Here is a 17,177-nt window from a genome sequence, read left to right as displayed (position 1 = left end):
ACTGGCATTCATTGTTTTTCAGCTTATTACGACCCGAGTTCAAGTCCCGGTTCGTCAAACTTTCTTGATACTATACTGTCCTGTCTTAATAAAAGACAAAAAAGTATATTCTCTAAACTGACGCAAGTTAAGCTCCATCCTCACACAAAAATAAAATCAGCATTTTGTAAGCCATTACATCAACAACTCTCATAATGGGAGTGGGGGAACGGATTCCGACAGCTGTTTTTTTTGCCGTCGGATTCTGTTCCCCCCATATTTCTGACACACTGAGGTTCTAATATTTATCAAATTGATGCTGTTTAAGCTCCATCCACACACAGAATGGAATAAGCATATTTTAAGCCGATACATCAACATCTCTCATCATTGGGGTGGGGGAACGGATTTCGACAGCTGAACTATTTGCCGTCGGATTCTGTTCCCCCTATGTTTCTTACACAATGAGGTTCTAATAGTTATCACATTGCTGTTAGTTACAAATCCAATAGCCTAGTGGTCAGTATACTCTGCTCTGACATTTGTTGCTTTTTATCTTATTGCGATCCGAGTTCAAGTCCCGGTTCGTCAAACTTTCTTGATACTATACTGTCCTAGCATAATAAAAGACAAAAAAGTATATTCTCTAAACTGATGCAAGTTAAGCTCCATCCTCACACAAAAATAAAATCAGCATTTTGTAAGCCATTACATCAACAACTCTCATAATGGGAGTGGGGGAACTGATTCCGACAGCTGTTTTTTTTGCCGTCGGATTCTGTTCCCCCCATATTTCTGACACAATGAGGTTCTAATATTTATCAAATTGATGCTGTTTAAGCTCCATCCACACACAGACTGGAATAAGCTTATATTAAGCCGATACATCAACATCTCTCATCATTGGGGTGGGGGAACGGATTTCGACAGCTGAACTATTTGCCTTCGGATTCTGTTCCCCCTATGTTTCTTACACACTGATGTTCTAATAGTTATCACATTGCTTTTGATTACAACACCCATTAGACTAGTGGTCAGTACACTCAGCATTGGCATTCATTGCTTTTCATCTTATTATGACCCGAGTTCAAGTCCCGGTTCGTCAAGCTTTCTTGATACTATACTGTCCTATCATAATAAAAGACAAAAAAGTATATTCTCTAAACTGATGCAAGTTAACCTCCATCCTCACACAAAAATAAAATCAGCATTTTGTAAGCCATTATATCAACAACTCTCATAATGGGAGTGGGGGAACGGATTCCGACAGCTGTTTTTTTTGCCGTCGGATTCTGTTTCCCCCATATTTCTGACACACTGAGGTTCTAATATTTATCAAATTGATGCTGTTTAAGCTCCATCCACACACAGAATGGAATAAGCATATTTTAAGCCGATACATCAACATCTCTCATCATTGGGGTGGGGGAACGGATTTCGACAGCTGAACTATTTGCCGTCGGATTCTGTTCCCCCTATGTTTCTTACACACTGATGTTCTAATAGTTATCACATTGCTTTTGATTACAACACCCATTAGACTAGTGGTCAGTACACTCAGCATTGGCATTCATTTCTTTTCATCTTATTATGACCCGAGTTCAAGTCCCGGTTCGTCAAGCTTTCTTGATACTATACTGTCCTATCATAATAAAAGACAAAAAAGTATATTCTCTAAACTGATGCAAGTTAAGCTCCATCCTCACACAAAAATAAAATCAGCATTTTGTAAGCCATTATATCAACAACTCTCATAATGGGAGTGGGGGAACGGATTCCGACAGCTGTTTCTGACACACTGAGGTTCTAATATTTATCAAATTGATGCTGTTTAAGCTCCATCCACACACAGAATGGAATAAGCATATTTTAAGCCGATACATCAACATCTCTCATCATTGGGGTGGGGGAACGGATTTCGACAGCTGAACTATTTGCCGTCGGATTCTGTTCCCCCTATGTTTCTTACACAATGAGGTTCTAATAGTTATCACATTGCTGTTAGTTATTAATCCAATAGTCTAGTGGTCAGTATACTCTGCTCTGACATTTGTTGCTTTTCATCTTATTGCGATCCGAGTTCAAGTCCCGGTTCGTCAAATTTTCTTGATACTATACTGTCCTATCATAATAAAAGGCAAAAAAATATATTCTCTAAACTGATGCAAGTTAAGCTCCATCCTCACACAAAAATAAAATCAGCATTTTTTAAGCCTTTACATCTACACCTCTCATAATGGGAGTGGGGAAACGGATTCAGACAGCTGTTTTTTTTTGCCGTCAGATTCTGTTCCCCCCATATTTCTGACACACTGAGGTTCTAATATTTATCAAATTGATGCTGTTTAAGCTCCATCCACACACAGAATGGAATAAGCTTATTTTAAGCCGATACATCAACATCTCTCATCATTGGGGTGGGGGAACGGATTTCGACAGCTGAACTATTTGCCGTCGGATTCTGTTCCCCCTATGTTTCTTACATAATGAGGTTCTAATAGTTATCACATTGCTGTTAGTTACTAAATACAATAGCCTAGTGGTCAGTATACTCAGCTGTGACATTTGTTGCTTTTCATCTTATTGCGATCCGAGTTCAAGTCCCGGTTCGTCAAACTTTCTTGATACTATACTGTCCTATCATAATAAAAGGCAAAAAAATATATTCTCTAAACTGATGCAAGTTAAGCTCCATCCTCACACAAAAATAAAATAAGCATTTTTTAGGCCTTTACATCAACACCTCTCATAATGGGAGTGGGGGAACGGATTCAGACAGCTGTTTTTTTTGCCGTCGGATTCTGTTCCCCCCATATTTCTGACACACTGAGGTTCTAATATTTATCAAATTGATGCTGTTTAAGCTCCATCCACACACAGAATGGAATAAGCTTATTTTAAGCCGATACATCAACATCTCTCATCATTGGGGTGGGGGAACGGATTTCGACAGCTGAACTATTTGCCGTCGGATTCTGTTCCCCCTATGTTTCTTACACACTGATGTTCTAATAGTTATCACATTGCTTTTAATTACAACACCCGTTAGACTAGTGGTCACTACACTCAGCATTGGCATTCATTGTTTATCATCTTATTACGACCCGAGTTCAAGTCCCGGTTCGTCAAGCTTTCTTGATACTATACTGTCCTATCATAATAAAAGACAAAAAAGTATATTCTCTAAACTGATGCAAGTTAAGCTCCATCCTCACACAAAAATAAAATCAGCATTTTGTAAGCCATTATATCAACAACTCTCATAATGGGAGTGGGGGAACGGATTCCGACAGCTGATTTTTTTGCCGTCGGATTCTGTTCCCCCCATATTTCTGACACACTGAGGGTCTAATATTTATCAAATTGATGCTGTTTAAGCTCCATCCACACACAGAATGGAATAAGCATATTTTAAGCCGATACATCAACATCTCTCATCATTGGGGTGGGGGAACGGATTTCGACAGCTGAACTATTTGCCGTCGGATTCTGTTCCCCCTATGTTTCTTACACAATGAGGTTCTAATATTTATCACATTGCTGCTAGTTACTAAACTCATTAGCCTAGTGGTCAGTATACTATGCTATGTCGCCTGTTGCTTTTCATCTTATTGCGATCCGAGTTCAAGTCCCGGTTCTTCAAACTTTCTTGATACTATACTGTCCTATCATAATAAAAGGCAAAAAAATATATTCTCTAAACTGATGCAAGTTAAGCTCCATCCTCACACAAAAATAAAATCAGCATTTTTTAAGCCTTTACATCAACACCTCTCATAATGGGAGTGGGGGAACGGATTCAGACAGCTGTTTTTTTTGCCGTCAGATTCTGTTCCCCCCATATTTCTGACACACTGAGGTTCTAGGCTAATATTTATGAAATTGATGCTGTTTAAGCTCCACCCACACACAGAATGGAATAAGCTTATTTTAAGCTGATACATCAACATCTCTCATCATTGGGGTGGGGGAACGGATTTCGACAGCTGAACTATTTGCTGTCGGATTCTGTTCCCCCTATGTTTCTTACACACTGAGGTTCTAATAGTTATCACATTGCATTTAATTACAAGACCCATTAGCCTAGTGGTCAGTACACTCTGCACTGGCATTCATTGTTTATCAGCTTATTACGACCCGAGTTCAAGTCCCGGTTCATCAAACTTTCTTGATACTATACTGTCCTATCATAATAAAAGACAAAAAAATATATTCTCTAAACTGATGCAAGTGAAGCTCCATCCTCACACAAAAATAAAATCAGCATTTTGTAAGCCATTACATCAACAACTCTCATAATGGGAGTGCGGGAATGGATTCCGACAGCTGTTTTTTTGCCGTCGGATTCTGTTCCCCCCATATTTCTGACACACTGAGGTTCTAATATTTATCAAATTGATGCTGTTTAAGCTCCATCCACACACAGAATGGAATAAGCATATTTTAAGCCGATACATCAACATCTCTCATCATTGGGGTGGGGGAACGGATTTCGACAGCTGAACTATTTGCCGTCGGATTCTGTTCCCCCTATGTTTCTTACACAATGAGGTTCTAATATTTATCCCAATGCTGCTAGTTAGCAACCTCAATAGCCTAGTGGTCAGTATACTCTGCTCTTATGCCTGTTGCTTTTCATCTTATTGCGATCCGAGTTCAAGTCCCGGTTCTTCAAACTTTCTTGATACTATACTGTCCTATCATAATAAAAGGCAAAAAAATATATTCTCTAAACTGATGTTAAGTTAAGCTCCATCCTCACACAAAAATAAAATCAGCATTTTTTAAGCCTTTACATCAACACCTCTCATAATGGGAGTGGGGGAACGGATTCAGAGAGCTGTTTTTTTGCCGTCAGATTCTGTTCCCCCCATATTTCTGACACACTGAGGTTCTAGGCTAATATTTATCAAATTGATGCTGTTTAAGCTCCATCCACACACAGAATGGAATAAGCATATTTTAAGTCTATACACTGTTTTTCAGTTCATTTTTGAGACGCGCTCCAATTCACGGAGATCATGAAAGCGCGCCCTGTTCATTTTCTTTTATTTTACAAAAGCATAACATTTTCTTGTTGTTGTGAGTTTACACAAATAAAAGTAGTTGTGACTGATATATTATTCTTTTCTCTATGACCAGAAATGATGGAGTATTTTAAGTTGTTTCCACTGTTGATAGGAAAATGTGAGTGATGGCACCGGCGCCTCCATCCATGTCATGTAGTGCGCGCTCCACACTCCACACAAACACTTGGATTATGCACTTAATAATAGCGAACATTTATCTAGGTTAATGTTAGAGTGAGCGGCCATGCCAGATGGATAAGTCCTCTTCATGTTTAACAAATCAAATTCTGTTGCATTTTATTGCGCCAGTTTGAAAAAGGCGGCTGAAACACAGATAAACGCCCAACGCTGGAGTTTTTCTTTAAATAAATTCGTTTAAGCTTTAAAATAAATATTGTTTGTGGGCTAATTAGTTCCACAATACTTTGTTTATTTTATTGGCTACTTATATTTTTCATTTTTGTTTTGCACTGAATACCATTTAAAGGATTTGCTGTGCACCGCAATGCCATCCTCCCATAGAAAGACACGTTAAGAGCCACCTTTATTTTCTTTATAATAAAGGGCTTCTATGGGAGGAAAACGCTTAACGTGTAATTAAATGCATTGCGTTCATATTCTGGGCTCATCTGCTTTTCTATAGGATAGTATGGTTTATTAATAAGGTGTGTACAGCATTTGATCTTTATCACTGAAGTAGCCTATTAAGCCACATTAAGCTTTTTCTTTATTATAAGGGTTTCCTATGGGAGGAAAACGCTTAGCCTAATGTGCAATTAAACGCAATGTTCGCATTCTGGGCTCATCTGCTATTAATAAGGTGTGTACAGAATTTGATCTTTTAACATTAATGTCCATTGGGGGCTGCTATTTCTTCAGCTTTTTGAACGTAGATGTATGATAAAGACATGATAGGCTATCAATTTTATGTGGATAAAGGCATTTTGTACATGACTACACATGTCCTTATAAGGCCAAGAAAATATGTCGTTGTAACGACATAGCATCTCGTTATTACGAGAAAAAGATCTCGTTTTAACGACATAAGATCTCGTTATTACGACATAATTGAGTGGAAAAAATAATATGTAACGTTATGTGGCAGCAATGCGTCATCGTAGTATACTACAATGTTCAAATGTTATTTTTTTGTACTTGAAAAATACCTTTAACTGTACTTTAACTAATTTTAAAAACAACACTTGAATGTCGGTAAGTTTCATAAAGAAAGGCAACATTTTAAACAAAAAAGTTGAGAAAAATCACATTTTCGTCAAAGACTACGCCTTGATCAGATTCAGAACGATGATCAAAACACAGATGGAGTAGATTGAGTCCAACACCCCCAAAGCTTAACAGTCGTTTTCTCTTCATGGGTTACGCTTCATTTCATTTGGTAACATTAAGCAGTTTTGATTTACACGCTTAATGTTTGATGATCACGTTATTTTACATTTGAGTGAGCAATCTTCTATCACTTGTTTCAACTTCTTCTTCTCCTGTGTTTTGATCCGGAGATTCTGTACTAGAAGATGTGTAATATGTGTAATCAACACAACAAGCTAAGTATACTTAATTATACTTTTAAGTATATCTCGATCGAAAGATTGAGTACAAATTTAGGCCAAATATAGGCTACTTAGACTTTTCTAACAGTAGTAAGTAGGCTATTTAAGTGGAATTTTAAGTTAAGAAAAATAAGTTTATAGTGCTAAACTAAAAATACTTTAATTACTTTAATAACTTCTCAGAAATAGGCCCAGCCTTCATAAAAAGTAGAATGAAAGTATTTTAGTTTGAAAGAAGTAGGCCTAGCACACTTGAATAAACTTATTTTTTCGTACACCATATATAAAAATACAGATCTGTAATTTAAAGAACTCAAAAAGAGCATGTCTGCTTGAATGCAGCTGAAATGAATTCGAGCAAGGAAGGTTCTGAATTAGTTTGACCTAAAGGTGTGAGTTGATTGAATACTGCATAGCCCATCCTGTTTGGAGCCCATCCATTTCGTATGATTTATTAACTGGGAGAAAAATTGTCTCCACAAGGTCAAGGATGTATGGTAGGCCTATTGCCATGTTGTGGACACACACACACACACACACACACACACACACACACATTCTATCACCGTTACAACCCACTAGGGTTTCGGCTGCAACAACAGCACTCTTTGTCCTTAACATTAATTTACACAGTTTAGAGATAACTTCTAAACGACATAGAACACAGATATGGGAATATTATAAACGTTCAAGACACATGACGTAAGAAAACTTAGTTACAGACATTTCAACAAAATGTTACAGCAATCTCCTACTGTTGCAATTGAAGCCAACATTTGAAATATTGAGTTGATATTGTAGACGCAACCGGATGCGCGCGCGTGCCTATCCATGCAGTATTCATCATCGTCAGTTGCACTTCCCTCCTGGTCCATTGAATCCACTTTAAAACGAGTCGTGCATAAAAAAATCAAAGGCAAAATCTGTTTGATTTGCCGATAAAACCCCTGACAGAAAAAAAAAAAAAAAAACACTGAGAAGGATGAAAGCCCGGCAGCCAGCAGCCCGATCATCTGATAGGATGTTTGGTTGCGTCCTCACCGCAAAGATCTATCATCAGAGCTACTCAGTCTAGGTACAGGCACAGGCACATAACGGCTGTAAAGGGCACCTGTTAAAGCTGCACGAATTTACAAAAAAAGTGATTGTTTACAGTGATTGTTTTAACATTTTTGCGATACCAGGGATTTCCATCATTAAGTTTAAGACCAGTCTGGATGCGATGCACGTGCATTGAGGATGCTGGAAAGGTGCGTGTCTTTCTCCATTCTTCACTTGAAAACACTGAAGGTTTAAATGAAGTATTTCTTGAAGTAACATTTATATAAAGTAGCCTACCTTTTTAATGTAAAATTCAGTCAGCTGTAGTACAGACGAAATATGCATGCATAGACTACAATTCATTCATAAAATATTTTATATAAATGTTTTAATTTTCTTAAAGCTGTTGCTATTAAGTAATGTAATTAATGTTTTAAATATTTTTGCATGCATAGCCACACTGAACCCCACATTGCTGGTATTATTATTACGTCCATACATACAGTAGTTTTTAATTTCATGTTGCTATATTTTTACGCGTCGTGATTAATTCAAAGGGAGTGTGGATTGATAAAAAAAAGTTTAATCACCTACTGGTATTCTGAGACATCGGCTGTCTCGAATAAATGAAAGGGCTGTAAGAATGTATTCGCAGTCCCTGTGTAGTAGCTACACATAATAGGATTTGCGTTTCCATGGATTTACATTTTAAGTGAGTTCAGCAAAAGTGGGACATCAGTTAGAGCGGGTAAAAATAATTGTTATGACTGATTACCGCTTAAATACCAGGAAGCCGGCCAGATAAAGAGGGACACCTTTAAAACCGTTCAGATGGATTATGATGATCATTAATCAATAATTATGGGCTAATATCAACAATGCCAGAAGGTTAGAGTTAGTGTAGCCTATACTGTAGGCTATATTAGGCTATTGTTACCTTTCTGACGACAGCTGGTTTTACTGGTAATCAAATAGCTGATACCTATGTTCTACAAATCAGTTGCTGAGATGAGATGGCATTGATTGTTTTTAGTGGGGGAGGGAAAATATACACACACAATGGATATAAAAAGTCTACACAGCCCTGTTAAAAAAGCTTTGTGATGTAAAAAATTAAACAAAGATATATCTATTTTTTTGCGTCTTTAATGTAAAAAAATATATAATATCTGCAATGCCACTGAAAACCAAAGTGACACATTTTAAGAGAAAAAATGTGTAAGTGGCTGTGTAACAACTAGGTAAGTGGCTGTGTTCAGGGCTGTGTCCGAAATCTTAAAAATGCTGCCTTCGGAGGATGCATTCCAAAGCAGGAAGGCATGATTAAGGTCCGTCCAAATCCAATGTTAGCTTCACTTCATGTGTCCTGTTACCTTCATCCGATTGATTTTTGAAGGCAGTATAGATGTATCCTTCGCTGCCTTTGATATCCCACAATCCTACGCTTTCCATTCTGTGACAGTTGAGCAAAAAATATTAAGATGGCATCTGAAAGATGCGGTTGGTGGTCAGTTTGTGTAGATGTATGTTTTTGACCAACGTTTTCCACTTCTGATGTAATTTCTAACGATAAATTACTATTGTAGTAGCCTAATTAGTTATCATCACCAAAGCTCGCTCAATTTTGCTGTAGATCATTACCCGCTATGTCATGTCTGAAATCAGTTTCACAATACTTTTGGGGAATTTACAGTGAAGACCCGTGGACCAGATATGATGAATGAAGACCAGCGAGATGCAATCACTTGAGAATTTTTTTACTGAAGAATAGTTATCAACTATTCTTCAGTAAAAAACTATTATTCTTCAGCAGAAGTCAGCTTCAACACTCAGCAAGGAATTCGTAGCCCTCTCTGTGTACACACTCAAGGCCACTAACGTCATTACATCAGGTTGAATGATTCTGATTGATTAAGACATGAATAACTTAGAAAATCTCCACATATAGACATATAGTTTGAAGCATATCTCCATGGATTATCCAGATGACAACAGGCATCCTTGGTTAGGCACGAAGTGACCCATCAATGTCACGTATAAGCGTTTCTAGGCTACAGTTTGTCTGAAAGATGGTCGTTTTATCTCTCCTTGGGTGCCAGTTTTTCACTTCATGAAAGTCAAACTGCAACAAATGATATTGACACACACACCACAGATACACAGCTTCTTTGAGTTTGGAGTTGGTTAAGCACTGGCTCTGATCAGGAAACTTTCCCAAAACATACTGATAAGATGTCCTTACTCTCAGGTTCAGACAATTTTTTTAGTATTCTCTAGTGGGCACCACGGTTCGGCACACGTGATTCGCGGATTAACTGCAAAGTTGAACCATCATAGAGTGAAAGTTTATCATTTGGACATGTTTTGTCTTGACAATTTACACATTCAAACAATTTTAAATGCAGAAGAAGAGGTGAAAATTGGGACTTCATAGTGTGCTTCAGATTGTGCACTTCAGACAGCGCTTGAACACCGAATTGATTCCTCTTTTTCGTTTACTTGCACTTGAACGGACACATACACACAAAATAATGTCAAAATACCCGTCTTGGCGAGTATTCTCTCGGTTATGATTGATTGATTGATTGATTGATTGATGCACTCAGACTTAAAGTGACAGCAGCCTACTATTCCTGCTGTTGTGTGTAATAATGTTAATAAAAAACACTTCACATCATCATCATCTTCCATGTTCAAGAGAAAAGAAGAAAGTGAGGAGAGCAGTCAGGAGGAAAGTGATGACAACAGCTTGTAGGATAAGTGTGTCACGTAAAAGCAGCATCTCCAGGTGCTCCCTTTAGAACCAGACCAAAAAGGTTATGTGCACCCATGTCTATAATGGTGGTGTTGGTAATTTGGTGGTGGCTTTAGTGAAGGTAGAGGGAATCATGGATAGCTCCAAGTACCAGTCGAATTTGGAACAGAACCTTCTTGTGTCTGCTGAAAATTAAGAGAACTTTCACCTTTCAGTATTACAATGATCCAAAACAGACATCTAAATCAAGAAAAGAATGTCTTCAGCAAAGAAAGATGAATATTTTTGAATGGCCTAGCCAGAGCCCAGATCTGAATCCCATTGAAAATCTGTGAGGGGACCGGAAGAAGGTCGTGCACAGGTGATACCCTGGAATGTTTTTGCAAAGAAGAGTGGGAATATATTCCCAAGTCAAGATGTGCTTAGATAATAGACTCCTATCAAAACAGATGCAATGCTGTAATAAAATCAAAAGATGCTTAAACTAAGTATTACTTAGTGTGTACACTGATGCAGTTAGTTATTCCAAGTTTTTTATATATATATATATATATATATATATATATTTATATATATATATATTTTTTTTTCTCTCTGACATGTGTCACTTTAGTTTTCAGTTGCATTGCATAGGTTGTAATTTTTACATTAAAGGTGCAAGATGATTTATCTTTCGTTTAATTTTTTACATTTATGTTTTAACAGAGGTGTGAAACCAATTGGGAGAGACTTGTCAGAAGACTTATTTCTATGCGCAAAACAGGGCAATGGTAAAGAGGGTCACCAAAGTAATGTTTCAAGTGTAAAAATAAAGCAGGTGACAAGCTCCCTTAAACAACCAGCCCCCACGTTAAGCTTTAATTTCGTGATTGTTTGCTGAGAAGGAGAAATGCCAAGCAAGTGTCTGATAGCTGACAAAAGCTGTGAGATGAGTGACTGTCTCATCTCACACAGACATAATGCAGAGAAGAGAAATGCATTGTTATTTTCCACACAGGAACTACCTATTGCAGCCAAAGCACAAGAAACTCATTTAGTCTTTTCCAAGGCCCATATTATCAAAATATAGACTTCTGGTAATCCATACTCTGGTCTCATGAAACCGAATCAATAATTTTGGATCTAACAGCATCCAAAATAAATGGCAATGCCAGGTGATTTTGTGGCAGGAAAATCCATGCTGTGTTTAATTGTTCAGGCTTATTCGAATCAGTTCGGAATTGAGGAAATAACAATAATTAAAGAAAAAAATGCAGATAGTATTTTTGTAAAACATACAGCTTGCTTGCTAATGTACTGTACCTCAACCTTTATATTGTCTAGTCTGCATTTATATTGTGCAAATCTGTTCTCCACAGGTCTCCATCATGCTGAAGGTGCAATCTGAGTTTACGCTGACTTCAAGAAGGGCTCTTTAACCTCATTTAATCATTTCATCCTTGCATTCCTGTGATGGATCTGATCTGCCTTTGCAACTCTATGAATGGATCAGACCAGGCTCATGTGTTCTGCAACAGCACTACATTCAACTTTACCGGGGATGAGACTGGGGGCTGTCACCTTCATACCGTAGATGAAGTTCTGTTTAGTTTCCTGGGCCCTAGACGATCTCCTTTCTTCTTCCCCGTAACCTTTACGTACATCCTCATCTTCATCACAGGGGTCTTGGGAAACCTGCTCACTTGCACTGTGATCACTAAAGACAGGAAGATGCGGACACCCAGCAACCTTTATCTCTTTAGCCTGGCCATCTCGGACCTGCTGGTGCTGCTCTTCGGGATGCCGCTGGAAATCTACGAGCTGTGGCAGAACTACCCTTTCCCCTTCAGCGAAAGCATGTGCTGCTTTAAGGTCTTCTTATTTGAGATGGTTTGTTTTGCTTCCGTGCTCAACGTTACAGTGCTGAGCGTGGAGCGCTACATAGCTGTGATTCACCCGCTCAAAACCCGCTGCTTCATAACCAACAAGCACGCTCAAAGGGTCATCGCCAGCGTCTGGGCTCTGTCCCTGCTCTGTGCCATCCCAAACACCTCACTTCACGGCCTGCAGTACCTGTACCTGCCAGAGAGGGTTCTGGAGTCAGCTACCTGCAACCTGCTCAAGCCCAAATGGGTGTATAATTTGGTGATCCAGGTCACCACTGTGCTCTTTTACGTTGTCCCCATGATGATGATTAGTGTGCTGTATCTGATGATTGGTCTGAAACTGGGCAGGGGACAAAAGCAGAGGAAGGACAAGCTGGGCAACCACAGCAACGACAGCTGGAAAATCCATCTGGACAGTAGACGGAGGAGGCAGGTCATCAAGATGCACTGTGAGTGATGGCCTGATATTTACAATAAAAATAAATTACAAAACTGTACAAAGCAGTGTTCTTTTAGTATTATTTATATGAAGAGTTCAGATGCAAAAGCCTCTAAGTGCCATCTGAAATTTTCTTCTAGAATGATCATTTTTATCAAGCTCGTATATTTAAGTTCAGTAATTTCATTTAAATGGCAATGAAAATTAATTGTCATTTAAGTGAAATTTCTTAACTTAAATATACAAGCTTTATAAAAATGATCATTCTAGAAGAAAATTTCAGATGGCACACTTTTGCATCTGAACTCTTCATATATAGTTTTTATTAATATTTTAAAGATATTTTATTATTATATTTTCATATTATTATTAGTTTTTATTTTAATTCATTTTAGTAGTTATGTTATTTAGGTTTAATTTATATTCATTTCAGTTTTAGTTTTAGTTGTAGGCCTACTTCAGCATTTTGTTTTAGCTTTATCTCAAGTAAAACAAAATGTAATCATTTTATTTTTAGCAACCCTGGCACAATATATGTAAAATTATATAACTCCACCATTATTTCACAATCAAAATGGTGCTTTAGACTAAATAAATAGATAAAGATTTAAAGAGAGATTAAAGTCTTCAGTGCACATGACATGATTTTAATTTCAAAAGTATGTTCATGTAATTATGCATAAAACTTTCTTTTAATAATAAAGGCCACTCAATGTAATGGCTGCAACATTTATATTTAAGATTATGCAAGTACTTTGTCATTTCAAACAATCTTACTTTTGCACATTATTATGGCAAATCCAAATGAGTTGCATCCCTAATTCCAATTCAAATCCCACTGTAAAAGCCTGCTGAGCATCCATCTGGATGGTTTTCATTTTTGGAGTGGTAAAATCTTTAGACAAACAATTTAAACCACTCCCGTCCCCTCCCTCCCTCCCTCCCCCCCTCCCCACAGTGTTTGACATCTTCTGAATGCCTTTCCTTAAAGGAGAACTCCGGTCAGTTTTAACATTGAGCTATTTTTTTTACATTTGGAGTGCTGTCAGTACAGAGAACAACGACAAAAATCGGTGTTGCCTACACCGTGTTATCCTCTTTTTAAAATTTGCACCCTGTTGACTTCAGTGGGGCAAGTTTTAAACGTAAATTTAAAGTTTTTAAATGTAAATACAGGTATGTGCGCTGGCTGAATAAACATCATTTTTATTCATATCTTTCACATCTACTGCAGTCAGATTCACCCGCGTTCACTCTAAGGAATCACTCACATGACCTGTGCACTTGTAATGACACATCAAGGATGTTGAGAGGCTAAAAGCAGGTTTAAAACTTGCCCCATTGAAGTCAACAGGGTGCAAATTTTAAAAAGAGGATAACACGGTGTAGGCAACACCGATTTTTGTCGTTGTTCTCTGTACTGACAGCACTCCAAATGTACAAAAAAATTAGCTCAATGTTAAAATTGACCGGAGTTCTCCTTTAATGGCGAGGATGCTGTTCCCTGAGAGTCTGCCACTTGTCATATAATGACTGAACCTACATAATGAAAGGGACCTTGACACTTTTATTTGCATTTATAGAGCATGTCTCTATACAATTACACACTGTAATGGCACAAATTACTCACCATTAAAGCTATTCACTTATAGACTCAAATAAGCTTTAAAGGATTAGTTCACCTCAAAATGAAAATCTCCTGATAATTTACTCACCCCAATGCCATCCAAGATGTTCTTTCTTCAGTGGAAAATAAATTAAGTTTTTTGAGGAAAACATTTCAGGATTTTTCTCCACACAATGGACTTCAACGGTAACCAAATTGTTGAAGTCCAAATCAATGCAGTTTCAAAGGGCTTTGAAGTGCTTCAAAGGGCTCTGCACGATCCCAGCTAAGCAATAGGGTCTTATCTAGTGAAATGATCGGTCATTTTCTAAATAAAATAAAAATGTATATAGTTTTTAACCAAAATTGTTCATCTTGTGCTGGTCTGCGAAGCGCCAGGCATTACGTAATCACGTTGGAAAGGTCACGCTAGACGTAGCGGTCTCCTCCATCTGCCTAAGGTCTTTATCTGTGTACTCCGGTTCAAAAAGGTAGGGTAGGGCGAAAAACTCCTCCAACTTCAAAATCGTCCGACATCATTGTTTTACCTTTTTTGTTAAAGGGCTTTTGTATTAGTCTTGGCACGTTCGCTTTGTAAACAATGGGGAGGTACTTCCGCCCATAGATATCATATAATAAAGGCTAGATGTCTCGTGCGTGCTGCTGGCCAATGGAGGTCGACGTCCGCACACGGCGGCCATCTTACCACAGGGTGCTCGCTCACTCGTAACATGGTGCATGTACTTTTAAATAACCATAACTTGCTAAATTTTCCACCGATTTTCAAACGGTTTGGTTTGTTATAAACGTCAGAGATGTAGTTATGATACTGCATACATATGAATAATTATAACAATGGACTTCCATATGAAATAATTATAGCCACTTTAATAACGTTTGTAAGAAACCAAACCGTTTGTAAATCCGTCAAGATTTCAGCGAGATAAGAGGATTTGTGTGCGTGCTGATCACTCACCTTAATTCACAGCTTCCCTGTGGTAAGATGGTCACCGATGATGCCGGAAGTGACTCCGCCTTAAGACATCTAGCCTTTATATGGATATCTATGCTTCCCCCTACGTCCAGCGTGACCTTTCCAACGTGATTCCGTAATCCCTGGCACGTCGCAGACCAGCACAAGATGAACAATTGTGGTTAAAAAGTATATACATTTTTCTTTTATTTAGAAAATGGCCGATCGTTTCGCTAGATAAGACCCTATTGCTCAGCTGGGATCGTACAGAGCCCTTTGAATATTTATTAAATAAATGCGGTAGCCCACGGTATCATTGTGGTGGCTTTCCACAGTTCTGAACGTGGTGACTGGGTAGACTACTACGAATGCGCTGTTTTTTTTATTTGGAATAATGTAATGCACATGTAAACTAATATGTGAATCGGATTGCAACGTTTAGTGAATTTTCAGAAATCCGATTTTTCTGAAATCGGATTGGATTAATTCTGATTAACTGTGTAATTGTAATTCTGTGTAAACATACCTATTCTGGAACACAGCAGAGTGCAAAGTCCATCTTAGGTTGCTAGAAACTAAAAAGCTGGGCCTGCATATTTGCGTAAAGTATGTTTCTGGCCAAAATAAATATCTGACTGCGACTGACCAATGACAATTAAGTAGAGTGAGGGCTCACTTTCATAGTTGATTGGAACATTGATTTACATGCTTTCTTCTCTCTCTCTTCCTATAGTCGTGGTGGTTCTAGTGTTTGCCATCTGCTGGGCTCCGTTTCACATCGACCGACTGTTGTGGAGCTTCATCACAAGTTGGACGGACCACATGCATAACATATTCGAATATGTGCACATAATCTCGGGAGTGCTCTTCTACCTCAGCTCTGCTGTTAACCCCATCATCTACAACCTGCTCTCCAGTCGTTTCCGAGAACGGTTTCAAGCGCTGGTGTGCAGTCGCCTGTCGACAAGCTCTTCCATACCTTTCTATGTCATCCCCAAAGACCCACCCACTGATCTCCAAGAACAGGAGCGTGGGCAGCCCACTTCCTTTTGTCATTATCATCATCAGGTGGGAACAGGAGAATGAGTGCTTTCATGTGAGAAAACATGATCTGTGATTTCATCTTACCTCTCAAGAAGAGGAAAAGAATATGATACGAAACGTGTCAATACAATACAGTGAATAAAAGGCAATACCTTAAAACCACATGTGAATAGACACATAACAGGTTTGGATTGATATTGTATTGATAAGTCCATATTTGGATTGGTATGGACTTCCCTTACAAAAAAGAAGTTTGTTCAAGTGTGCTAATAGTAGCCTATACTTCTTTTAAACTAAAAATAAGAAAGTATCATTTCAGTCTACTTCTCAGAAATATACTTTATGTACTTCTCATAAATATACTTAAAAGTATATTTGATTTGTACTGACAGAAAAGTCTAAGTAAATTTGACCTATAGGATACATTCAGCTTGATTTAGGGACACTTTTTCCCAGTCAACTCAATGAAGTGTCCCAATCAACCTGAAATAATCCTACTTGTACTCAATATTTTAATCAAGATAAAAGTAATTAAGCATTCCTAGTATACTTTGCTTGTAGTTGTGTTTACTCTTTTGAAGGCCTATATAATTATTTTGACAGTACTAAAGCACAAAAATAGCCTATATAATATGTTTGTAGAGATTTAGGAAACATGCTAAGCTCACATACAGATTGTTTCTCAGAAGAAGAAAAATGCTACAGCCAGTTATTCTACTTTAAAATGTGCGTTCTGTGTTGGAATGTCTGTTTTTGTTTTGGTCTGTGTGATTCCGGATTGTGAACGTTAGAGACAACAAGGTCATTGTTTCATTATCTGTCTGTCTGTCTGTCTGCG

General features: G+C 38.0%; 1 protein-coding gene across 1 annotated transcript in view; it reads left to right on the top strand.

The window, feature by feature from the left end:
- Positions 1–16,480, top strand: part of nmur3 (neuromedin U receptor 3) — a 53,243-nt gene extending 36,763 nt beyond the window's left edge. Inside the window, exons 3-4 of the mRNA XM_084100283.1 lie at positions 11,771–12,726; positions 16,029–16,480. Coding sequence (XP_083956409.1) covers positions 11,865–12,726; positions 16,029–16,381 — 1,215 coding nt within the window. The 5' untranslated portion in view covers positions 11,771–11,864 and the 3' untranslated portion in view covers positions 16,382–16,480. The remainder of the gene's footprint in view (positions 1–11,770; positions 12,727–16,028) is intronic.
- The last annotated feature ends 697 nt before the right edge of the window (positions 16,481–17,177 follow it).

This window comes from Abramis brama (genome assembly GCF_963993115.1).
Source record: "Abramis brama genome assembly, chromosome: 23".
Lineage (NCBI taxonomy): Eukaryota > Metazoa > Chordata > Actinopteri > Cypriniformes > Leuciscidae > Abramis > Abramis brama.
Note: the sequence above shows the minus strand (reverse complement) of the source record. Positions and strands in the feature narration are given on the sequence as shown.